The 27,491-nt window shown below is 45.4% G+C and overlaps 1 protein-coding gene across 1 annotated transcript in view; it reads left to right on the forward strand.

Moving 5' to 3' along the window:
* LOC136776430 (uncharacterized) overlaps positions 1-27,491 on the forward strand; it is a 94,567-nt gene that overhangs the window by 66,168 nt on the left and 908 nt on the right. Inside the window, exons 2-4 of the mRNA XM_066731955.1 lie at positions 23,750-23,949; positions 24,010-24,268; positions 27,211-27,430. Of these exons, the coding sequence (XP_066588052.1) occupies positions 23,750-23,949; positions 24,010-24,268; positions 27,211-27,430 (679 nt within the window). The remainder of the gene's footprint in view (positions 1-23,749; positions 23,950-24,009; positions 24,269-27,210; positions 27,431-27,491) is intronic.

The raw sequence follows: 27,491 nt of genomic DNA on the forward strand, positions 1-27,491 counted from the left end.
AGCGTGCCACTGTGCAAGCAATGCTCCAAAGTTTTTCACCTCGGAATTAACCTGGAGAGAGAAACTTTCGATTTATTCTTTCTTCTTGCGTCTGTTGCTGCCGGCTCGAGCAATTGCTTTAATAGCCCGCATGTATATAAATATATATATATATATATTTACACACTGTTATGTGTGCTCAATGCACACTGCTCGTTCGTTTATATTGGATCACTAGAGTTGTGTGTCTCGCGAAGAAAAGGAAATCATCGCTCCGATTCCTCCACTCGGTTATCGTAGACCATATACCTACCACGTTTCCGAAGAAGAATCTCCTCTTAAGAGTGCTGGAGAATTGAAATGCTTCGAGGAAAGATAAGCTTGATTTTCCGTTCGCTTTCGTCCATAGCGAAGATTCCACGTGTCTCCTGTATCGTTCGGGTCGTTGAAAAATTGAAACCGCACGTTATTGCATAATGCGTGTGAATGCTAACGAAGCGTAGTTGCGCAGTTGAACGGCGGTGGAAAAAACAGTAGGCTCTTCTGCGAACAGGGGCAGCAGCATTGTTCAAAACTAGCTTTAATTTCGTATAGAGGCATGAAAATCTCACGACCACGAGATGGGAGTTAGCCGACTAATAACGCTGTAAGAAGGAAATGGTTCTGCGTTTGCGCGTTCTGCTACGCCCCTCCTCTCCCTCCCTCGCCTCCCCTTGGACGAAAGTCGTTAACCGTAAATAATAACCAAGTTGAACGGAAAAAAATGCTTGAAAATATTAGGGACCGGCCAATACGCGTTCAAATATAAATCAGTCAATACGCCTCGCGATTCGGTAATGAAAACATAAATACAAAACTGTCAGTTGGCCAAAGTAACGATGAAAACTTGTTTTCTAAGTGGAATCCAATGGGCGAGTAATTCATTTACTTATCTAAAGGACGGTAATAACTACGGTTTACGAATGTAATTTAGGTAGTTGCATTTTGACACTTATCTATGCTCCTCCGTGCCAGCGTAGCTCGCTGCGTAATTATTATTATTATCGTCAGAAATCTTATCGCGATCGCGCAGCTACGGAAGGCAAGGTAGCTTTTGCCATTTCGTGCGACATTATCTTAACGAACTCGTTATTAAATCAGGTGGAGAATAGCTCGTGCGTAAGCTCACGGGTATTCTTCATGGTGCAACGTGGACATCTCTAATGGAGCAGGAGGATGAAGAGGGGGGAGGGGGGTAGTTTAAAGTAAACACTGCGCACACTATTGGCGATTGGCCTCCGAACTGGACGTTAAATTTGATTTTTGCGTTTGTCCCGTGTGGAAAATTTGTCGAGTGTGCGAAGCATGGCGAAGATAAACGATAAGGGAGCGGTGGTTATTTTAAACGCACGCGACGGTTTAGAGGATGATGAGAAGAGAGGGGCAGGGAGGGGAAGGGACGGAAAGGCATGGAAGATGGAAGACAGTGCACGATCGACGAGTAACGAGAGCTCACTGGGTGTAACGACCTCCACCTTGGAACAGTGGCGTGTCGAGGAAGGCTAGAACCCCTGTCGAAGAACCGTGCCTCGCTTTGCCAACTCGACTACTCGCTCGCTCACCGATTTATAACGACCAAAGCTCGAGCTTGAAATTCCTCGACTAAAATAATATAGCAGCGGGAGAAAAGAGGAAATAACCGAGCGTTAAACGTTTAACCTCCGTCATTTTTATTCAATAATAGCTTCGTTGCTTTCGCCAAGTATACCAAATGAAATTTCAAATGTTAAGATGGAGAGAAGGATCGTGAAACGTGCGTGTGTAGTCTGTTCTCGAAAGGACAGAGGGCTACTTTATATTCCTGCCATGCGCTTCCTGAATATGGTAATATGGACGGACGACAGGAGCGGCAATATTCGGCGAGCACTCGTGGCTTTTCCCCCCATTCGGAACAACCGAGACAATGACATAACCTTAAAAATCAACGTGACCGACATATATAGCCTGCTCCAAGTTTCTTCATTTTTTAATCGTTTTCTTTCATCCTATCTTTCGCTATGTAGATATGTAAGAAATTTCTGTAAGTATACGGCGAGTTTAATTCGATAGTTGGAAGAATCAACGTTCGTTTGGGGATATTTTGTAATATATTGTTAGAGTCGAGTGTTGGTTTGTCATCGAGAAACGCGCGTCGTGTGGTTCGCGCGAATCACGCTTTTTAGCGTTGAACGAAGGAACAGACCAATGGCTGATCTTCTTTGTTCGTCGTAGAACTCTGCGAGAGAGCCAATCTACCAATACCATCGTCTCTTAGTCTCCCATCTTGGATCTTAACTTAACAGAGCAACCACGTCAATAACACTCTTAACGTTTCTCTCTCTCTCTCTCTCTCTCTCTTCTTTTTTTCTCACATTCTCCGCCTGCCTGCCTGCCTTACCTTACCTTGCCTTGCCTTGCCTTGCCTCTACCTGCCTGTGCCTGCTTGCTTGCAATACACGTGTATACATACTACTATATCTCCTCCAGCCCCAGGTACTCGCTTATTTCTACTTTTCTCAGTCTCGCTTCTTACCACTGTATATTATTAACTTTGAGCGTTCAGCCGTCTATTACAGCCACGAACTTTCCAAGTTTCGAACAATTATCACGTAGAGGCCCCGGTTGGTTTTCGAAAAGGAACGCAAGAAAAAGAAACTCGCTACACGATTCACCAAACGACTTTTTCGTTTAGCGAAAACGACCGAATGTGCATCAGTCCACGTATATTGTTTTAAGTAGATTAAGAAGCAATGAGAATTTCAGCTGGAAACTCGAGTTTCCAATGAGGATTCAAGTGTGGTTTCAGGAGTAAAAAAACACAGAGTGGTGAGGAGTGGGGGGGGGGGGGGGGCAAGCAGCCAAAGCACAGAGTAGACTCGACTCGTCTTGAAATATATACAACACCGGGCATGCATGGCAAGAGAGGAGAGGAGAGGAGAGGAGAGGCGAACGAGCGAGCAGCGCAAAGGCGTCCGTACAGCGTGTTGTTACACAGCACGTGTAGTAGCGCGCTCGAGCACGGAGAGTCTCTGGCCGCGTTGCTGCTGGCGCTCTTAATGGAACAACCGTCGAAGGAACTCCCTTCGTCATACCGTTTCCTTTTTAGTACTCGAAGCCTTTTTTTACCATCGGTAGCAACGCAACTCATTAATTCTGGGATTTCAAAAACTTTTAAAACGGTACAAGCTCCCTTGCCGTTAAAAGCTGCATTACCTGTTTTCTTTCTCCATAACTCAATGCAAATTTCGACACTCTTTAGGACGTAAACTTAATTACCAAGCGTTTTATCTTTTACAACATCTCGAAAGAAATTAGAAAAACCCCTTTCGGTCCGGAGAGCGTAGGAAATGTGCTTATTTTTATTTTACTATATATATACACATATTTACAGTGGAATGGAAAAATACGTATAGAGAACTGGCGAGCGTAGAAATTTCCTCTTAGAAAATCTCGATTGACTTTCAAAAACGATATTATTAGCGAAGCATGATTTTTATCGTAGGCGGACAAGCTGACGACGATACGACTCACCGATGCAGCAGCTGCTGCTACACACATTATTGTCGTCGCTGCTCCGATTCTTCGCGAGAATCGTAATAACGTTCAACGCACACATCTCCCGCAGTCACACGCGCTATATACAACCTCAATGAATTTATTTATTCTCCGAACGTTACTCACTTCATTCGAACCGACTAATCTCAACCGGAGATTAGTCACGTTTGGAATTTTTCCTCTCTCGGTACTCTCACACTGTTATTTACTTCCAATAAGAAACTCGAGCTGTTTTTAAATTTAGAGGAAAAGAGAAAAATATAGAATTTCTATAAACCGACGAAGGGCGTTTTTTCTTCGAGTCGGAGTAAAGTGTACGACGAGTCAACGCGAACTCGGGGAGAAGAGTGCACGTGGCGCGATAGGAGGACGGAAGAATGGAATAAATTGGAGTAGCGGAGGGAAGAAGATGAAGAGAGAGTTTGGTGGAAGAAAATGTGGCCAGGAGGGGGGAGGGGGCATGGTGACGTAGTGGTTGGGCGTCTTCGCATAATTCGCGCGCGCGCGAAAATAGCAGAGTCGAACGGATGGATAGCGAAGGAGTATAACTGCGGGCAAGAAGAGGGACCAAGCAAGTGCGCTAACGCACGCATACACGTTCTTAGACCGTGTCGTCATCCAGTAGCAGCTGTTTTCATTCAGCCTCGCCCTTCTTAATAGCGACTTCCTTTACAACACTTTTAATTAATGTGCCTGCTCGTGTTCGTGCTCGAGCTCGTGGCCAGCCATTCCTACTCTCTCCCACCATCTTATCTCGCAACCTCCCCCCACCAACACCACTACTTTTATCATTTATCTCTCACCGATTTAAATATATGCCTTTACCCACGATAGACACACATTTGGAAACCAATATTATCCAACCTCTTAACCCGATACCCACTGTCGAGCTCGTTACAAATTTAAATCTATCTCCCATTTGGCTTCCTACTCCAATACTCTTATTCGTGAAAGTAACTCGAAGCAACAGAATTTCTTATTCCTGCCACCAGCCACTACCCTCTCCTACGAGAATTTCCAGTGATTCATCTACCTTTATACACGTGTGTATATATATATATATACATACACATTGGTTTATAGTCAAAACTCACTCGTGTACCGCTGACCGACCATTTATCAAGCCTAAACCACGTTTATCCTTTGCTCGAAATGTTTATTTCGGCTTCTTTGATCCGTCCTTTTTCAGTGCTTATCAAATATCAACGATAGATATATATATATATATATATATATTCCTCAGGAGCGTTGCTTCTCTGCGTCTCGTGAAATTCGATGCACCAGCGTGGGGCTTATCGTGCACCATAACTAACGTAATCGTTGATTAACCAAAATAACTCATTCGTCGTTCGCTATTCAATCTCTCGCATCCAGCAATTAGTCCATCCAATTAAACAGCAATATCTCGAAGAAAGTATTTCGTGCCAAAGGGGAAGATTGATCGTCGAAACTGGAACGATCAACGAGAACCACGTGGATGGAGCAAATCCGTGGTAAAAGCGAGTGAAATGATAGAAATTCGTGCTGCGTAAACAAGGGAGTCGATGACGAGGAGGAGTTTCCCCGAATAGATGCTTGAAGAAATATTTTTTGAAGGCAGCTGGCTGCTCGATCTGTTTCAAAGCTTTTCGAGGAAATATATAAGTTGGACGTTAACTCTCGCATGAGCGAGCGACGAAGGCGCAAGTGCCGTTGGTCCAGTGGAACATCTCGAAACGTGCTCTTGACGAGCCCTAATTGGATCCTTGGACCCTCGACGGATGTCGTTTAGAGAACCTCGTGCTGAGCTCTGCCGGCCATATGTAGACACGTGCTTTTTTCCTTCCCTTTTTTCTCCCATGAAGCACGCACTGCCGCAATGCGCACTATATATGTAGATCATCCGCAAATAGAATTTACATAACGCACCGTCGATTCTCACCGAGGAACGACTCTTCTTCTTCTTCTTCTTCCTCCTCCTCCTCCTCCTCCTCCTCCTTGATTCTCCATACACAACTTCCCTCGAAAGTATCGAGACGCGAGTTCTTTGTTAAAATCCGCGGCTGATACTCGATACGCCACTTTGCCTACGTAGAAAAGTGCTTAATCCGCGGAGGAGCAACGTTGCAAAAACTGCCGAGCGCTGGTTGCTCGATAAAGAGCTCGGAAGAAATTTTCGTACTGGTGCGAAGAAAGTCACACACGCGCGTGTACACACGTACAATCACACTAGCAACGTCCATTCACCACAACTTTCATGAGGAGACTTTTAAAGATCGACGTTTGATGGCGCGCGTATACAGGAATACTAACGGTCTTATTAAAGTGAAAGAGGGGGAAGTGATGGGGGGGGGGGGGGGGGAGAGTAGTTGGAGCAAAGAGAAGAGGGAGGATGTAATAAATTCGTCTCCAGCCTCTTAAACGACGGTAAATATATTAGTAACGAGAGGAAACGTGTATAGGTATTAAGCACGTCGACGACGAATATAATATAGAATATTATATACATATATATGTGGAGTATAGAGTGCAGGCGGAGCGCGAGGCTCGTTGGCTTTTGCCGTGTAGTAGCTACTCGCCGTGTGACCCATTTGTGAAACTTGCGCGACTGTCGTTACCACACACCTTCTGCCTTCTGCTCCTTTATTACAACACTTTACGAATTACACGGGTCTCTCACGACCAAACTTTGACTCCCACCGCTGAGATTACGGCCCTGCACACTATACATATATATATATACTGCTTCGTCAAATTGAAGCTCGCGTCGTCGTAAGAAGCCACGTCATCAATGCTTCGTCTCAATTAGGAATTTTGTAATTGGCGCAGTTCCTCCTCGGTACAAGGAACGTTCGTTCACGGTAATTTTCCGTCCGAGTTGTTATTCCTCGGTAAAAGACGACGACGATGCTCGTGGAGCTTATCTCGGTAAAACGTTGGCCAGACCTTGGGAGATGCGGTCGATTTGGCCTCTCCCAGGAAGCGAGAACGCACTGGAAGCCAGGGGCGGTTTTACGTGTCGAAAGAGCCCCAGTCGTTACCCGCCGCTGAGATGGGACCATGCTCACTCTCGACGTTGCTCCTCCTGCTACGAGGAAATCGAGTGGAGAAACAGCTTGAAATTCCAGTAACCTCTTCGCTTTATCTCTCTTTCTTACCCTTCCTCCTTCTTCCTACGACGTATCAAAACAACGTCCTCTTTCAAAGCCGCGCTCTGCTCCTCCGTTGCCGCACGCTGCTATGCAAGATAAATTATAATCTCCGCGTTGGTTCGTTCGGTTTTCTCTCTCTCTCTCTCTCTCTCGACTCGTCCAGTCGGTCGATCGGTCGCTCGAGGCTCCGCAAAAATCAAAGTTATACGTCAATTTTAATTTCAGTGGAGAATGTATAAGAGAAAAATGGAAAATGACAATTATAAAAACATAGAGTAGGGTGGGGGCATGGGTATCGGTCAAAGCCCCCGGTGGTACTATAACGGCTTTATCGAACGATAAAACGAATATCAATTCTCTCGCAATTTGCTTTCGTATTTTTCTATCGATTTCCTCGCGGTAATACCAGCGAGACGACGGTCTTTTCCCACAGGAGACAGTCTTTCTCCTCTCGTCTTACTTTCTTCCTTCCCTCGTCTGGTCGAGCGAGAGAAGACGAGACGTATAATCGGAAATTCTCTCCAGGCTTTGACGAACGTTCTTATTATTCCATCATTAGCGCTCGCTCGGTTCGAGGCTCGCGCAAGCTTCGCTCGTTTCACCAACGGTTCTTACGCAAATAACGAGCAAGAGAGCAGCGAGTCCTATGTAGAGTGCGAGAGTACTCGGTCGATCTTCAGGAAGATATATTGCATAAATATATATATATATATATATAAGCGCACTCGTGAAAATCGTGCTCGACGTGTAATCCATCGGCTATAGCACAGCTGCGCGATAAGAGAGGGTCGTGAACTGATATAATTTTCGGATTAAGTTGATATTTTTCTGGGTCGATCGGAGGGTAGCGTGTTGGCTCGCTTTATCGTCTCTACAGCTAGAACGGAATGGGGCAAAGTGAGCAGTGAGTGTGACGAGTGTTGGTAACGATCGACAGGTGTAGGGCAGTCTTGGAGAACGAACAGAGAACTCGAGAGGCAATAGGCAGTCTGTGTGTCCAGTCGGTGTGAGCACACACAGACGTACACATACACACACACGAGTGTACTGTTTGTCGAGAGGTTGAGAAACGCGCGCGCGAACGTTGGACGAAAGGAAGGAGAGTGTGTCTTGGTCTCACTCCGCTCGTAGTGGTGGTGGTGGTGACTGTGGGGAGGGGCTAGCTAGACTCGTTCATACGTGCTACTCCGTTGCCACCGCGTGCGTAACGACACAGCACGGCGTATCGCTCGAAGGTCGTGAGACTCGATCCAGCCATCTTTCTAAAAGGCAACGCGAAGCAATTCCAGAAAAGCGAAGCATCCAGCGAGAGAAAAGAAAAACAGTATATATAGCTGTTTCTCGACGCCATCCACATAGACACATCTGGAATGAATTTCCCTGGTGAAGAGCGAGCTAGATAAGAGAAGCCAGCAAGGTTCTGCCGCTTTGCGTGGGACACTGTGAAAAAGCTCGAGAATCTCCTCCTCCACATCCCACATTACGAATTTAGGCTCGCGAGGAAACGAGTTCTTGTTCAAGTCACCTTTCCACGACTGCCAATGACGCTGCGTGTGTGATCGGTATATAAAGAGAGGCAATGTCGAGGATAGTTCCTCTTTAAAGTCGGGGAAGATTGTAGAGTAGGGCAGAATTTTTTGATCGAGCCACGCTGTATACTATATATAGCTTTGCTCGAGCAAAATGGAATTTTATCTATAATGTTGGCGATATAGCACAACCGACGACGTTGAAAATGCGCACGACTTATTATCAATGCTCGATTCTTTCGCCAACATTGACTTTTGTCGCTATCAACTCGAGCGGGAATGGACGGCAGAAGCGGCGTCGCATAACAGTTTGGTGCTTGGAGAAATCTTATCGAGGAGGTTTGCTACAATAAAGAGCTTTCGCTAGCACAGCGCGTGGAGTGGATTTAGTGTGGCAGCGAGGAGCGAAATTTTCAAGAAGGATTCTCTGTATATCAGGTTAGAAATGGGAGTTTTGTTGGTTGCTCGTTTGGTTGGCTGGTTTTAGCGTCTATACTAGGAACGGTCGGGTCGGGTTGGGTCGGGTCGGTACTGGGTCGCGGCGGGCACTCTTCGTCGACTCGACCATTTCGACGCTTCTCTCTCCACTCCTCTCGTTTTTGTTAGCAACGGGCCCCGAATATCCACCCCTCGCAAAGATCCCATAGGGACCATGCGGGCCCTGCAGCATATTTTTCCTCCACACTCCCCCCCCCCCCCCTTCCCTCTTTCTCTTTCACTTTCGAGACTCGAGACTCCTTTGTTCCCCGTGTCTACCAATCGAAACTGAAACTCCGAAGCAATCGAGAGCACGCTTGAATCAAATTTTGCGTTTCGCACACTCTGAATTCGAAGCTGCGAGGCACACGTTGAATTTATATTACTTGGCATTGTGGCACGAGTCGAAAACTCGCGAGAGAGGCGTCTACGCGCGACGACGTTAAGTGATACGGCGCTATCTCACATTGTTTGGTAAATATTTCATTCTCACGATTGATATCGAGAGAGCGGATTGGTATAGTGGATGTTCGAGTTTCACCGATGGAAAATCAATTTTCGTAGATTACGAGAGCATCGCGAAGATGATTATCGTTCGACGCTATGGCGCGCATTAACATGTGGCGACCTTTTCGCAAGTTGCCGCGATGCTCTGTCCTGCAAGTAAATCACGATCGGTCGACTCGAGCCTGAGCTGATTTTATTCGCAAATTGCGAGAATCGAAAGCGAATGCTCTGCTTTCGCTTTTCTCGCGGAAAGGTCTTCACCGGCAGGACCTGCCAACCTACGGGCCACTTCAACGAATCTCTTTTCACTTTCCACCACTCCCCTCCTCGCCTACCCCCTTCGTCACTGTCAAAAAATTCTCAACACATTCTTTTTCTTAAAAACAATTTCCATCTTCCTCTCTCTCTCTCTCTCTCTCTCTATCTATCTATCTATCTATCTATCTTTCCTCTATTTCTACTTCTATCTTTCTCTATCCGTACGAAGCATTATCGAATCTCACACGTGTATGCTAAAATAAGTAATTTCATTGCAATGACTGGCTTTGATGTTTGACTTAGCCAAGGTTATGTATACAGGGATTGCGCACTGGTTAAACGAATGGTTAGCGGTATTTCAGGTAAAACATGCATTTGCATAGAGTAGAAAATGAGGTAAAGCAGGGACAGCGATTGAACTTAAAAACTTGGCAAAAGTGTGAGGCGCGACGACGAAGAAGAGGACGAAGAAGCTACTAAAAGTTATTGATCTTTCGGAGGATTTCTCGAAGCTCGCGTATTTTTGCGCAACGCCGAAAGAAACTTGGCGTATACGAGACTCGCTTATGTTACTCTACACACACGCGTGTGTCTCTTTCTCCTCCAGCCGTGTATTTTCGTAACTCACATATCGAGTGGAACGCTTCGACGGGTTTCCTTTTCGATTCTTCGCTGGAAGGAAGGCTTCTTTTAGCGGTCCTTTGCGAAGACTTTCGCAAATCTCCAACAACGACAGAGTTTGGTGGGACCCTTGCGTGTTCACGGTTTCATAAATTTCAGTTGCACATTCTCTCTCTCTCTCTCTCTCTCTCTCTCTCTCCACAATTAGTGAAAGGAGAACTACGTTTCGACACGTCGACTACAAAATAGCTGAAAGTACAGGAGCAGCAAGAGACTCACCTTCGTTTCACCGACTTCTTCGATCGCGAGATACTCGATATCAACTGACCAGCACCAGCACCTTTCGTGCTGCCAGGCTACGCCTTCGGAAGAGACTCTCTTAACGGTTTTACTGTCCGACCAATCGCATTTCCACCTTTCTCGTCCGTTCAAAGCTGAATTTCAACTTTGAGATCGCTGACAATAAACACCCAGTCAACCCCATATATATATATTCATACAGCACAGCTTGACATTTTATTTCTTCAGCTTTCAATGTTCCACATATACAGGTATATATTATACATATGCTATATAGCGTTCCTTGTGCAAACTCTGCTCTCCGACTGCCGCTACCTTGCGAAATGAGATTTTGCTTATGACGTTTGAAGGAGAAAAAAAAAGTGAGAAAAATGTTCGTTTAGTAGAACGGACTGTTTTGCACAAGTCTTCCGTCTTGCAGTCCGTGTTAACTCGTGAAAGTTGTTTGCACACCCTGGTGCTTCGGTCTGCAGACTGAAACAGGGCGAATGAGGGCACGACGATCTCGTAATTTTCATTCTCTCTCTCTCTCTCTCTCTCTCTCTCTCAAACGTACACACACACTGAATTCAGTCGGCAGCGAGCATCGACCACCGAGCGAGCGCGCGCACGGAGATCGCATCGCTCAAAAGATGCGCCGGCGACCAATTGGTGCGAATAATTGTCTCGCTGACGTAATAACGACTCTTCGCTCGAGTTATTTGGTCTCGTCGCAGCTATTGCTGCTGCTGCTGCTGTTGCTACCGTGTAGCGCAATCGCCTTTCGTCCATGGAATACATTTTCACGACTCTTTCCTTATAATGTCAGTGAATGTCAGGCGATTATGACGTTTAGCTTTCGAGGGATGCAGAATTCGCGAGAATATCAACTACCGCTTTGAACTTTTGCCAAGTTATGCTGCACGCTATAATTAAAGCTGATATCAATTCAATGCTGTTCTCCGCGACTTTAAAATATTTAATACCACGCTCTTCTTCCTGTGTAGTAGTATATAGTTATGCTAAAAGATAAATCTTGAAATGTGTAACGTATATATACCTGAAGTGCTATTAAAGAATCTCTCTTCTTCTTTTCTATATATGTATGTATATATATATAGTATAAAAGTTATTACACGTTGCGAGGAGATATTTTGCCAGAGTGATTGAAAAATTCATTAAAATAGAATCTTTTTATTTCTGTACTTTATTCGACTGAATATATATTGAGAAAATTGCTGACCCTCCGTGGAAGTTCGGCCCGGAGGAATCTGCTGAATTATAATCGCTGGAAAGTTCCATTGAAATTTAAATGGAATAGCCTGGTGCTGCTGCTGGTGCTGCTGCTGTCGAGAAAACGGAGATACGGTTAAAAGGAATTCTTTTTTTTTTCGCGCAGCTCGCCCTGACGGGTATCCCGAAGCTTGCGGTGGATGGATCAGTGGCGGCTTCGTAGAATCTGAATTATGCCGGGATCTGAGACTGGTTCGTCTCGGCTAAGTTGAGTTCGGAGCCTCTAGCAAGAAAGAAGGATGAAGCGAGTCGGGCTACGAACGAGCATAAGAAGGAAAGAAGGAATCAAGGAAACAAGGAAGGAAGAAAGGTACGGACGAATGAGAGAAAAAAAAGGGGGGGGAGGAGGATGGCTTTAGCAGCCTCTGGCAGTATCGGTTAGGGCCAAGCTGATCGTGCCACACTGCGTATTTAGCTTTCGGACAAAGAGGACAAAGCACGCACGTATACCACACTCACACACGAGCATAAACCTGCTCTCACACATGGACACACCTACCAGTTAAAACACGTGCGTGATAATCTGCTACCTCCTGCCCTGCCCTACCCTACCCTACCTTACCTTACTTACACCCTGCTCCCATACCCTTGCCTCGCCTCGACGCGTCTCGATAAAATACCCATACACTCTCTTCCATAACGTCCTTATAACTCATATTTATACACACATGTACATATATATATATATAAAATATATTTCACAACATTTTTCTACTTTACACGGCATGCCGAACATACATACGTTCGCGTATCCACCTTTACGCGCATCGCTGTCGAGCTAATTCAGTCTCGTTTATACCGACCACGCTACACACACACGTAGACAAAAAATCCTTCGTGGAAAGAACATACATACGCATAACAGCAGAAACACAATCATTCCATTTGGAATGATCGTGTAATCGCTCGAATGCGAGGATAATGGACTTTTTGCAACTCTTGCAATGCCAATGATTATCTATTATTTACTGTATATATTTTCCTCTCAAATAATACCACTCGTACAGCTAATTTTATTTTTGCAATAGCAGCTGTGTATCGTCTCGCTCATACTTGTATACATATATACCTACTAATTTTGATCAGCGTGGAATGGAAAAGTTTTGCTAAAAGCAAAGAGGAGGAATTTTCTTGTTTACCGCGATTAAGCTTCGTTCGTATAGGAATAACGTACGCGTTATATATTTGGTTTTTGTTGGAAGAAACGTAGGCAGGACGGGGTAGGTAAACAGCTATATCGCGCGTAGTGCTCGTTCGTGTGCATGGTACACGATAAATAGGCACGTGAACGTCGTAACGGCGCGACCGGCAACGCCGGCAGAAAACCAGAAAACAGACTCGCGCTCGCTTCGCTTGCGTGGTACATGTGCGCTCGTGCACACTCGCACACACTGCTCGGCAGCAACACGTGTACGCACTAGCCGAGAGCCAAGCTCGTGTGTGTCCGTGCGCGCGTACCTCGTCCATGGAATACTTTCACTGGTTTCACGGCCAGCAGACACGTTTACACGATGCTAATAATAATATACTCCTTGCGCGCGCGCGCGCACGTGCGCTGGATATCCATTTACTTGCCCGCTGCCTGCCTGCACTCTGCTCCGTTCCGTTCTTCGCGGCTTCTCTCTTCCTCCTTCCCTCGCCAACTATAGCTGTTGCATTTGTGTATAAGTATATATATAGTGTGCTTGTGCAGTTATTTAGCCCATTCCGTTCGTTTCGTTGTCTCGCGTCTCACTCAATAGCTCCGATACATACCGAACACCGAGCTTCGATCCGTCTCTATATATGAACCCTCGCGTTATCGTTCTTGTCCACTTAAACACACGGAATCTCTATTTAATTCGCACAGCTCCTTTCAAACGAGTTTTCAAGCAACAAACCACTCAATATCTTCGCTCTTTGAAAGTCACGGCTCTTGCCGCTTCTGCAACCTTGTTTACAACTCTGCGGAGCGATAAATTCTTCGAATTGCCAATTGTATAGATTCGGAAAAATATTCCACTTTAAAAGTTTGAACGACGAGCCTGTCGCACGGGGGATTTCGACGAGTAAATCGACTCTTCTATCGATCCACGAGATCCTGCGTTACACGCTATTACGTGTAGCTTCGCTTTGATCTTGACCCCAAAAGACGCGACGCGGCGAGGGACGAAGAGAACGTTACGGGATTCCTTGACATTTTCTAATGAAAGTGCGAATGTACTCGTCTTTCTTTCTTCGTGCTATTACACGCACACACATATGTAGGTTATAAGGATCGCCGGTGACTAATTGGCGTCGCGTGTTGTGATTGGCCGGTCTCGCGCACGGTTAATCGTTCATCTCTCTAGCTTTTCGATTGTCGCGCATGCACACTTGCGCACGGCGCATCGAACTTGGCTTCCTTTCCAAATCCTCGGAATTCCTCGCTCCGTCCTCGATGCTTCCCGCTTCTAGGAAGAGTCGAACGATAAATTCGTGGTATCGTATGGCAATAATAAACAATAGCCCACAGCGTTCGCGATTTCTACGTGCGTAAAGAAGCCTTTGCGTTGGATCGTGTCCTCGTTAGTCGTGGGAACGACGGATTGTTCCTGCGACTCCTTGACATTTTCTAATCGTCGTTAAATAAGGAGAATCGAGAATGACGATTAATCCGTGGAAACTTTATGGGTTTCTGGGAATAAAAGGAAATTTCTCGAGATGGAAGAAGAAGAAGCCACGTTTCGGTGTAAAAGTTGAGGAGGTGGGATTTTCTGGCAATTAGAATTTGGCAATTAACGTGGAATGCGTCCAGGCGATCCTGATGACCCTAATAACCTTGCGGAGCTTCGAATTCCATCCGATGCTTAAGGGTACACACACATATATATATCTATACACAGAGCTATAGTATATTAGAGGGTATATTACCCTTCGTTGGACGATGCACTGCTCTCTCCGGCTCAAGACTAATTGGCACAGACCACCATCAGGAAGAGAAGGGTGTCTTCCATTGTTGTCTTGCCGGCAGGATGTCGGTGACACGTCGCTGCACATCCGCCGGAAGTAGCTCCTGGTCGTCTTCGATCGGGTCGCACTTGGTGGTTTTGCCCGTCATCGAGATACCAAATTAACACCGGAGCTTAATCCAATCGCTTTACCACGTTACGCATCCTCTAAAAGCCCCAATATAATCTATATACTGTATTTATCTCACGCGTCGTTTCAGCTATTTTTTTTTTTATCACTCTGTCACTACCAAGAATATATATCGGGCGTAATTCGTATCGCTTTATCAATAGAACAACATGGAATTATCTAAGAGCGTATCTCGTAAGATTCCTTCCGTCGAATCTATCCTCAACGATTTCTGTGGCCTCTGCCTCCCCCCCCCCCCCCCCCCACTTCCTCCTTTTCCATGCAGTAGCTGGTCCCTCGAGCGCCGCATCGCCCTGGTGGGGCACCAAGGATGTGTGTGCGAGCTGGCAACACACAGCGGGGTCGAGACCAGACAAGGTCACGGCTACCAAGTGCCGCTCTCAGACGGCCATCTTGAAAATCTGTAGCGTCATCCAATACATCGGGAATAACAATAAATTATCTCTGCCCCTCCATCCTTCCCTCCTCTCACTTCTCCTTCTCTTATTACAGTTTTCTTTCATTTTTTCCCCTCGACTCCTCCCATAAACTCGTCCTCTCCCGTATTCCTCATCGCAAAAATAACGCTTTTAGCAATTTTCGCCTTCTGCTTCGTCGATCGACGCAGAAAATTTGCCCCTCTTTTCCTCTTCTACGAAATTTAAAAAATGCTCTCGCAAAGCACGAGTGACTTTTTTTATCGACTGCTTTCTTTGTTTGTTTTTTCGTTTTGTCACGCAGGCAGTCTCTCTTACGCTGTTTCTTAAAATAAAGAAGGAGATATATTTTGCGATAGAGTCCCTCCGAGGAAGATTGTCCGGGGACACGCCTGTGGGAATGGATAAGCCACTAAAATGATCTGAAAAAACGAGGGGTCCTGCTCCGTTCTCCCGGGTTATCGTACATCTCCTGCAAACGGCTCAACGGCCGAGGACCTCCGTTTACCTGCTTCTCTTTCAAACTATCTCTCCCCCCTCCACGTCCCATGGTCCAAATCTCCCTCCGTCTCACGAGTAACAAATGATAGCGCAGCCTCTTCAATTTTACCGATTCCAACAACGTCTCGACGAACTTTCCACTCTTATTTTCAGCCGCGAATCGTTGCTCGATCGATCGATCTTCCCAACGACCAAAAACGATACGAATTTGGATCCTGCGAAGCTGCGAGAAAATCCTGTGGATTTTTCGGCGAATCTCCCGTAATCCTCGAAGACTCGTCGTCCACAGGGAGAGAAGACCTGGAAAATAGAGTGGGCTCGCCTTAATCGCGAAAGACGACGACGTTGGAGAATCTTAATCGACCAGTGGTAGGGGCCAATAGAAAACAATGGTGATTGTCTCGAAACGTTTACAGCCTAATTATGTGAACACGGGCCCGAGCATGGTGGAGTAACAATGCTATAACTCGTAACAATATACGATTGTTCATTGTCTGCCTATATACCCTCGACTTTTCTTCGTGTACACGCGCGCAAGCCCGAAATCCCGCGCAAAATCTTTCAACAGATTTTTGTCCATTCTCTCTCATCGAACAACGAGCCTATTTTTGTTCGTAGATACTATATAGCTAAGATATAAACAACATTCAACCTCGAAATCAGATTCTCCGTCACCAAATTCTCTTCATAACGCTCGATCATAATTTTATCATCCGTCCTTAATCTACTTCTGCCGAAATATGTGCAAAACATCGATATGCGAGACTTTGCGCACGTGAAATTTGCTCGAAAGATCGAATCGATCGACGCAACGAGAGAAAATGCACTTGGTGTGTACGTACGCGGCATGAATCGCCAGCACAACGGAAAAACTGCTGTTGCGTTACGGCATAGTGGCACAGCACACTGTGCTATATACACCAACCGGTATTACTGCAGATTTATTCTGGCGTTTGCGTGATCGAGCGATATATATTATATACATGATACAGAGATCGATTTGCTCGTTAAGCGTAAATATAAGACAGGAGGCAAGGTTTATATCGAGGCTCTCACAGGTGAATTTGCACGGAGAGGACGAGGTTTGACGAGTTGGAAGAGTCTCGCGCGGCGGAGAGAAGAGACGGAACGGAGGGCTGGGAATGGTTCGAGCAGCAGGATGAGAGGATCGAGAGTTCGTGGTCCAAATAACTCTGCTTGAAATTGGCCGCGGGCACGCACCACCGCGTGCACCAACTCGAAAGAAGACGGCCTCGAACTTTTCATTGCTCCTTCGTGACTCGACGCTCTCGTTCTCGCCGGTTCTCTCCTCTGCTGCAGCCTCGCGAGCAACATCCTGCCCGATCTCCCAAGGCCGTGCAACATGACGGAAATCGGGTCGTTGAACCGTTCGATAGCTATTGCTTCCACGCACTCGTGGACGCCAGGAGTGTCTTCCCAACGAATATTTAGCAAAACTTCCCTCTGTACACACACACACACACACACACACATGTATGTCTATATTAAAAAAAAATCCAAGCGATTCTCATTGAATAATACAACCCAGCAGCATCCGACTCTTATCTCTTATTTGCACGAGCAGAACCACGCTCCGTCGCAATAAAGAAAAGCTTTCTTCGTCTACATATATAGTACGACGACCGGAGGAGGGAACTACGTCACACGATAAAGAAAATAATCGCTTAGTCGAGCTGCGAGAAGTAAGCCAATAGCGCTTTACGTCTGTTAATCATTGCTGATTACAACCTAACGCTTTTGGTTGCTCCTCTATAATACTCGAACTCTGAGAAAGAGAGAGAGAGAGAGAGAGAGCAGCGTTTTACAATTATTCAACTAGACGAGGTCTCTGGGTGCGCGAGGCGCGACGTTGCTACGCACGATAACAGCTGATAAACATACAACACACTGGCGCGTAATCGCATCTTTGACCTTTTTTCAAAACGAGTTTTAACGCTCGTGTGCGTGTCCATCGCGTTCGTGCGCGGTTTATAATACTTATACAATATATATATGTATATATATTTATAATGTATTATAGAGTTAGTCGAACCAATCGAGTGCGTGCTTTTCCGTTGTGTTCCATCGGAGGTTTGTATTCGCGTAGAGCCGAGGATAATTGGTGGAGTCGAATGCAGGGAGGGGGGGGGGGGGGGGCACCTATTGCAAAGGGGATCCATCTTGGCGGAGCAAGGTCACACTCTGTTTTGCTCAGCTTTGTTTTTCCTGCGGATAGTTCTCTCTCTCTCTCCCGGCGGGGCAAAGAAACGGATGGTGCGTGGTGAAGGGTGGCATTGAGATTTACTTGCACGGTCTCCTCGTCGTCGTGCATGCCGTAATGCTGCGCCGCCGGAACGCAGTCGACATCCATTGTTGCACTGTCAGCGGTTATAATCAGTGCCTGCCTTGTGTTTCAGCTGTCGCTTCTTACAACAGACTCGGCTTTAAGTAAGATTTCTCTTACATTATTTGTTCTCTTAAAAGGACAAACGATTATACGCGTTTATGCATCGAGCGAGAGAGCAAAGTCTCCAACCGTCTCCCCCTCCCTAGTCTTAAATTGTTTATCGACGAACCAAGAAGCCGTAAGGGCAGAGCTCGCGTTACTTTCCATCCAATCGCTCGCTCTATTTTTGGACGTTGCACAAAAGAGCCTCGCGCGCGAATTCTCGTCGTCGATCGCGATGCAGGCGTCCGCGTTGAAAGACCTGATTTTACGCGTGGATCGTCGAGTGAACGGTAGACGAGGACGCGTGTCCCGTCCTTCAAGGATACCGCGCGCGTTTTTGGTCAACAACGCGGTGTGCGCTGTGCGATGGCCGCGCGCGAGAAGCGCCGCAAAATCGTACAAAGAGCCGGCGATGAACCGTGAACGCAAAACGACCGGCCAAGAAACCAACGGATAAACGTCCAGCGACCAATCAGCGAGCCTCTGCCAACGCACGTAGTCTCTCCCCCCCCCCCCCCCCTCCTCCTCCTCCTCCTCCTCATGCTTCTCGGAGCCTTTCGTTTCTCCTTCGAAGACCGCTGTCCTTGAGAAATCTCGCTTCGATCCTCCAATTTCGTCATTGAAACACGCGTCCACACTCGACTCGACAAACTTGCACGTACCTTTGATCGCACCTCGCCGAGATCCCACGCGAAACGCAGCAACTTTAACCCTTAAAGGGCACGCTTCCTCCAAATTACGCACGCTGCATTCTGGGCGTGGCTTTCAAATCGTTATGCGATGCCGATGGTGGAGAATATTTTTGTTTTGCTTGGAAACTCACCGCGAGAACCTTCCAACGCCTGCTTCTACGGTTTTACGATGATTTTTCAAATCTAAAGTAGCTGAAAAACATTGTAAATGCGCGGAATAGTCGCTGGCGCAAAACATCCAGACGGCACTTTAAGGGTTAACACGCGGAAATAACACTGGCTATAAAAAGTGCTGATATCTCTTCTTGAGAATAAAATATCTATATATATAGGGTGTCCACTTAACTCGCGACCAAACTGATAAATTCATGTACAACGGACGGTTTTCAGAATAAAATATTCTGCGTTAAAAATTCTTTAGTGCGAGGTTCTCTATTCGGAAAAATACTCGATTAACTTTCAAAATCGATCAAGCTCGTCTCGATTATTCAGAGAGTGTAATAATAAATTTCCAAGTAAACAAATTTTTATTCCTCGGAATTCTCTAAGAATATTCGTTCCAAAGGAATTTATTTTTCAAATTCACTCGCTAGACACGAATATATCAGTCTGCCACGAGTTAACTGGAGAAAGCTTGAATATTTCAAGTAATTCTCAAGAACACTCCGCCATACAGCGAGTGGCAAAATATTTGTCCATCGAGAGAGACCAGCAGAAATCGTGGATCGCCTTTGAGAGTCGAAGGTTATTTCGTCCCATGTTTCACTTGCCGTTAACTCTCTCCTTCTCGGCCGGAAACCAATGGATCTCCATTGCGACGATTTAGAATTTGTTAGAACAGTGGCTGGTCGAGGAGTCGATCGAAAACGGTCGCGTGCGCGCATGCGCGGATCTGTGCTTCTACCCCCTCCACAATCTCCCCGCTTATCGCTCGGCGTTCCGTTTTCATTCAACACGCACGTCCAGAGGGGAGTATAAATTAAGCATGACGCTCGTCGCTCGCATCGATCGTCATTGCGTATCGCCTGCTGCTGCTGCCTATCCGCTTCGGCCCAATCCTATAACGACAATGCAAACTCGACTTGCTTCCCCCCTAAAGCTTCGCCCGAAATTTGCATACATGCACCAACCTCCGCGTAGGCCTACGCTCCTCTTATCGCACTCCCCTCGTTTCTACGTGATTTTTCAAACGTTCTTCTATCCTCCGCTACAACATTTTTAATTTCCCAAGCGTTTGAAAAGGCGAGAGAGCTTCCGCCAAATTTCACAAGTGTTCGCGACGCTCGATCGGTGAAGTACGTTTCTCGGAAAAGGAGTGAGAGGATCGCGACAACGTCGAGTGTAGTGCAGCCACGGTACATGGCCTGTCCTATCGAGTCTTTGTCGTAGCATCTGGCGAACAGGTGTTGTCAGACTGGCTAGACGTCAGCTGTTCCACCTAACCAGATCGCTAAGCTGTAAAACGTAAGCGACCGTTGTTATACCGACTAGTTACCGATTCTCATTTAGCAACAAACGCACGGCTTAACGTTCCTTATTATTCTTATTATTATCCATCACCTGCCAGTCTAACTGTTCGCCTCGCGCTTCCACATCTTCGTTTTTAAACCGCGCTAAAATTTCTCTTTCTTCTCCTCGCGCGAGATTGATGAGGAATTTTCTTCGGGTTCGAGATCCTCCACGTGTCGACGCAACGCGATTCTTAGGATACCGTTCATGAGACTGCTACGCAGTGTCTTTGTGTGTTTCGAGTAAAATACAGGTCTCGCCATTCGATTCGTCTGATCGATCTCAACTTCCTGCGTAAATAAATTTTCTTCAATTATTTAGTCGAATGTACTTTTGTATCCGAATACGAGCTTCGAGTACCAAAACAATGTCTTCCGTAGTAAATTAATATATATATATATATATATATATATATATGTATTACAGTGTAAATAACGAGTATATAGTACTGTCAAGCACGTACAAATCACGCGATGAAATCTTTCGAGTCGAACGCGAGTGGAGCTATATAGTTACGCTGCTGGCGTGTTTAGGAGGAGCGATCAATAATTGACAAAGTCTGGAACTGAAATTGTATATTATTGGCGAGAGAGAGAGAGAGAGAGAGAGAGAGAGAGAGAGTGTAACAGAGCAGATATATAGCGCGAAGATCGAATATGGTAGCTCGTGCCAAACCGAAATAAACAGAGAAATTTTTGGGAGGATGATGGGACGCGGTAGGAAAAAGGTTCGTGAAAATGGGTAAAAGTTGATTCGCTACTGAAACTGATATTCCGTGGATATCCCGTGGAACGTGGGGTTGTAGAGAGGGAGGGGGGGAGGAGGAGGGGGAGGAGATCTCTCTCTGCAATGCGCGTTGGATTTTTCCCCGAGGCATTTTTGCCGGTCTACTTGGCAGAGCGCGCGACTGCCACGGGCTAAAAAGGGTGTTGAAGGGGAAAGCGATGGATAGATGGATGGTTGGTAGGGGGTGGTAGGATTGGAGTGGAGGGAGGAGGAGGAGGAGGGGGGGGGGTCTGCATCGTTCACCAACTACGGGATTGCAGAGTCTCCGTTTCTCTCTCTCGCCGATATTCCGCAGCTGAGAATTGGCGCGCGCGCGAGAGAGAGAGAGAGAGAGAGGAGAATGAAACGCGGGTGGATTTGGGGGGTTGCTGCTCTCCCGTGTCGAGGTGGGGCAAAGGTGACCCCCGCGGATCAATACCACCGCCCGCCTGCCTGTGCTCGCTCGCTCGCTCGCTCTCCTGCCATCCGCCTACATCCTACTCGAACGACCGGTACTCTCTCGAACCCCATCCTGAAATCGCTTCGGAAAATCAACTCCATTCAACCAGACTCCTTCGCAACGCATTATACTCGACGAATCCTCCACTCGTCGATCGTTACTATCTTTCTTCCACTCTCAATTAACATTACCGATTCTTCTTCCGTAAAATTCTACATTTATATACATATAGACGTAATGAGAAATGTTGGAAAAAATCAGTATTGGGAAAATTAGTGGAGCTCGTTTGACAAAAGCACCAGTGATATAATAGAAAAGGCCATTTCATTATTAATATTAGGCGCGGATAATGGTTGCTCGAAGTAAATAGGATTTGTGCCCGTTGCCGAATGACTATAGTACCATGACGGTTAGCAGTAACCGCGGTTCAAACGGCATCTTGCTCGTTCATTCTCCGATTACCACGCGGGAAATTAAATTCGAAATTTCTCGACCGCATTTCCTGCATCGACCGCAGCTATACACAGTCCCTCGATGATCATTCGTCCTCCCCGAATGATTAATAGCGACCACTCGCTAATAATGAGAAGTACATTAAAGCTTATATGCATGAATCTCACTTGGATACGCGCGCGAGCTGTATCAACGAAAATAATGGGATTTTCTATCGATAACTTATCGCTCGATTGTGGTATAATGCTTATCGGTATCGATGATAGATAATTACTGTAACGCATGCGGCACACGGAGGAGAACGCACCGAGCTGACCGATAAGCGCTAAAAATCAAGTACACAGCGAAATGGCCAAGTCCATTTTTCCCCAGCGCTTTTCACGCTGGTAATTTTCCAGTTTTCTCCTCTCCCTTTATTTCCTGCCTGTAAAAATCGTGAAAAATAAAATTCACGTTTCTATTGAGAATATCGCGAATAAGAGCGTGCTGTCGACCGGATTCAGGATGTCAGTGTCCGGTTTCTGCGAGCGGAAGTCGAACAGTTGCCGATGGAAATAGGCTCTCTGTGCGCCAGTGTGAAAGGAGACAAAATGAGAGTGCGAGTGTGTATACGCGTGCGTTTCTCGCAAGCTCGTTACGTCACCGTCGAGTGTGACTCGCTTCTTTCTTTCGGAAGTTTGCCTGGAAAAACCGGTGTTACACCCGTTGCCCTGCTCTTTTTTTTTCACTTATTTTTTATCCATGCCCAAGAAGCCAGCAAACTTTCGTTAAACCCGTATCCTATCCTGCACCGAGGAAGTCGCTTAATTGTCTTGGGTACACAAAGAAACGTTCCTTCGCGCACCCCTTCCGACGCTCAAACTTTTATCTGCTCTACATTGCGCCGAACAATCCACAAAAAATTATCTGCATAACGATTCTCAATGAGAGATAAAAATTCAACCTTCTCAGCCTGTTGGAAACATCCGATCTTGTAATGAATTACATTTACTGAGAATGAATTTTTAAGCGATCAACAATTCTTCTTTGCAATAATTAAGAAATTCGTTGATTTGGTTAATTATTCGTTATATGAATTTAATCAACAATGTTTCTTTATTATTGCATTGAGAACATTTTTAACAAGTTCTTCCCAGTGCTTTGACATTCAAATTTGTATTAGAACTAAACTAGGGGGTGGAGAACGTATTGAGAATCTGTAATATATATTCAATGAAAAAAATGCGTTTCTGATTATATAATCAGAATGCAATTTAATAAAAACGTCCAAACTTTTCACCTAAACAAAATTTGAAAAAACACGAAAGATACTAGCTTTTAAGGTCCAAATAAAAAATGATCAAGAAACTTGACGAAAGAATCATTTTTCCTGGAAGAAAATTGCAAGTTTCTATCGTTTTATCCAATAGTCGTATAGAAGGTAGCACATGCGAGTTTTTGGTGGCGCAATCCTTTTTTTATTGGCCCTTTGGTACTCTTGCAGCCCTCGCAATAAAAAAATATCCATTAAGCCCTCGATCGAAGACTGAAATAGCAAAGTGCGAGAGTAAAGATTGAATCTTTTGTTTGCACTGTGCTATATACATATTCTGCATAGCGGAGCTGTATATATATATATATATATATATATATATATGTACATATTATATCGAATAGCATAGATCCATAGTTATTATCTGCATAATACAATATATTTGAGAAGGAGTGGATTGATAATGTTGTTGCATTGTGTTTTAGGTACAAGGGCAGAGGGTCTCGTAGCGTGATCGAGGGAGGTAGTCGCGTCGTGAGCGGTGCGACCGGTGGTAACGGCGGAGAAAGCGACAGCCTGGCTTTGGGTGGTGGAGGCGGAGGAGGCGGCGGCGGCGGAGGCGGAGGAGGAGGAGGAGGCGGCGGAGGAGGAGGAGGAGGAGGAGGAGGAGGAGGTGGATCTGCCGGTATCGGACTCGTGAGAAGCCGCGGCGGCCGGGGCTGTGGCGGTTGCGGCCGTGTCGGAGGTGGAAGCCCCGGCAGGGTCGCCGGAGCAGAGAGATTGCCCGCTACACCACCGACCACCGGCCATCACCACCACCACCACCACCATTATCATATTCACCTCAGTACCACCACTGGTAACCACAGGCAACTCAAGACCAAGGTCCCCCTCGTCAAGCATATCGTCGATCATCGCCACCCACATTTCCTACGGCCTACCAACAACCCGCACTATCGTTACCCCCATCGGGGCATGAACATGGGCCAAAAGCTTTCAAGTAAGCTTCTCCTCTGTCATTCTTCTTATTCTATTGTTTAGCCTGCTTCCTCAAGAATTTTGCAATCTTACTCTTTACCACTCGAGCAATATCGATCTAGTCAAAATTGTCAAAATTTAAATTTCATATATATATATATATATATGTGTGAGTGTGTATTTATGTTGTATGTTCTTGCAAACGACGCTTCTCCGTCCTTTCACCGATACCTTATAGCCTCTTGTTGCAACCGAGCTTTCAGTCTTTAAATATTCAATATTTCTTCATACGGCGTATACGTACAAGACGTGTGGACGTAGCGTATGTGGAAACGCTACAAGTTTCTACCTGCGATGCTTGAAAAAGTAAATCTTGTGCCAAGTCATGGACTGCCTTTGATCCGCCAGAGTTTCTAAAGGTTTTTCAACATCTTTTTTTAATCGCATCTCAGCGTTGGGGGACTCTTTTATTGTCCCGGTGAATATAATGGAATCAATTATTTAATATATATATAGGTACCTGGATGTGGGTGCTCTCCGCGATGCGACCTCCATTCTTCCGAAGATGCTTGCTTCTTCTACACACTCGGATACCTGTAGAATTGCAAAATTCACGAAGCACGTGCATCGAGGTTTTTCAAGTTTTATTTTACCTGCCCAGGTAGATCCTCGGAAGCTTCTCGTATGCATTACCTCGCGTCCTCTATAGACCATAACGATTTGTCTCCTCTGTATATACAAACCGAGTGTGCATCTTAAAAACTAAAACTTGGCTATAAAATCAATCCTATATATATATATTAATTAAAAACGGTTCGACGGTGTTAAATTGAGAATCAACATTTGCGTTACTCAACGATTAATATTATTCATTTGACGAAGCTTTATTAGGATTCTTGCGAGGCTTCGCGCGATGAGCCATTCGTAAATAAGGTGGTGGCGCTCGTAAGAACAACATTTTAATGCATTCGGGCTCTCTTACATAAGAAGCACACTCGCTTCTTGCGTACTCGTGTATACGCCAGCCTCTTCTTTTGTCCCAATTTGGCTTTCGTAAGGTTTCGCGTCCTGCGTATGTTGTCATCCAAAACCGAAATTTCATTGGTTATTCCAACCAACGAGACAGCCAACACGGTCCTAGGAAGATCTCGAATTTTTTTAACCATCCAGTCGGAAACGTCCTTGAACGAACTAGCTGGAATATATTTAGATCACCCTGTGAAACAGAGCGCGTTGAACTTAAATTGCCTCGATGGAGACAAAGTTCGACCAAAGCGAGACGATATTTTAATTTTTATCGATAAGGTACTTTCGAATTTTGATCGATATTCGTGCGAAACGCGCAGATTACACGAGATCCTACTTAACCGATCTCGTATCTCGATAACCTATTTACGCTTAATAGCAAGATCATTGATTTTTAATACGAAACACTTGTTCCTCGCGACGATAAACGGCCTCTATTTATACATTCAACGTGTTTCCACACATAGAAAGGCAAATCAATGCTACGGTCAAAATTGTTGCGAAAATGTATACTTTCTCGTTGAAAATTGTGTCAGGCCGTTTGTGCCAGATACCATCGTTCCTTTGAACTAGCTTTTTTTTACATGTACCTAAGGATTATGAAATGTCGTAACGGCCTAAGGTTCAGGGCTGCGCGATAGTCTTGACGTAACTGGTATCAGAGGTAATTGTTAGTATTCAAGGTAATTATTTTCACTGAGGTAATCACGCTCTATTTCTAATAATGTTACATCTATTTTTAGCTTCCAACGGTAATTGCTCTATCAATATCTAAAGACTGAGAATCTCGATAAAACTATACCTTTTAAGGAGATAAATAAGAGATTGAGGGAGAGTATAATTATTTCTCTCTTCTCAAATATGTCTAGCATGTGCGGGAAATGGCAATTTTCTCACCGAAGTAATCGACGAAAATTACAGCACTCATCGTTATTTACAAAAGATTAAGAAAACTCTAAGACATTACGTCATTTGAATAGAATTAAAAAATCCTGATATTAGTTTTCCATATCGTGATGTATTTAAATAATTTCTCGATTCTCGATTTGTAAGTGGAGTTTTTCGAAAGCAACGAGGCTCGAAATATCCAGGGATGTAGCGCCAAGGGAGGGAACCAGTGGTTTGTTCGGTGGGTCCGTGAAAAGATCGAGGGCCTTTCTGTTTAGGGTGTATAGCCTGCTCTGCTTTAGTGCGATCCTTTGAAATCCTTGCGATCCTTTCGAAAACCCTCGAACCAAGATTGGAACAGCTGCCAGGGCAAATAAACCTCAGCCAAGGATACAGGGTCTGCGGAGCAGCTCAGCTTTTCCATCTTGAACGTTGCCTTCAATGTGGCACAAAAGCAATGTAAACTTCTACCGACCGAAGGACCGACACGGCCGCTGTCCAAAACCCACCATTACACCATTACTTCTCCTCCTCTTTTCCTCCTCGTACCTTACCTTACCTTACTTCACTTTGTCACGCTAAATCCAACGCGTTATGAGCCACGGAGAGCTCTCGGATCGCACGTAAATTTACCGATGACGCTCTTTCCGAAGATAAACATTCTTTCCAAAGATAAAACTCATGCATTCCACTTATTTCGATGATGTACGTTTCGTACTCGGCTGATAATAGACAGAAGTGTACTCGGGTTGTATCGAAAATCAAACTTAACCTTTATGTATTTACTGGCGTATCAAATAAACACCTTGATAATATACTTAACCGAAGATCACCTTTGGCTAGAGCGAGGTTGTTATTCTAAAAGTCTAGTCAGTCGGTTTCACACTATCGAGCTTAGCACACGGTCCTGGTGTATACCACGTTTTACATCGTGGTAAAGAGTATTATTATAACCTGCTGTACATATAGTGCCATTTATTCTGATATATGAGAACGAACGCCATTGACTCGATAAGACTAAATATTTACTGATTTTTACAGGTGCCGTGTCAAGCTTGAAGAGCGTGACGCGCGAGAGCAGATCGGGTAGTGGCGGAGGAGTCGGTGGTAGTGGACCAGTGACGTTCAAGCCAGTTGTCCCGAGAGAACTGGCGCAAGACTTTTCAAGGCCAGCGCGTCTGGATGTACTCCTCGACATGCCGCCCGTCTCGCGGGAGACTCAAATTCTTCACAGTTGGAACGCCGATGATCGTAGTCTCAACATATTCGTCAAGGTCTGTATCTCTCACGTATATATATATATATATATATGTATGCGAAAATATTCTTATTGAA

The sequence above is a fragment of the Prorops nasuta genome, unplaced genomic scaffold (genome assembly GCF_024137725.1).
Source record: "Prorops nasuta isolate Cenicafe-Biocafe unplaced genomic scaffold, Cenicafe_Pnas_1.2 PNAS00009, whole genome shotgun sequence".
NCBI lineage: Eukaryota > Metazoa > Arthropoda > Insecta > Hymenoptera > Bethylidae > Prorops > Prorops nasuta.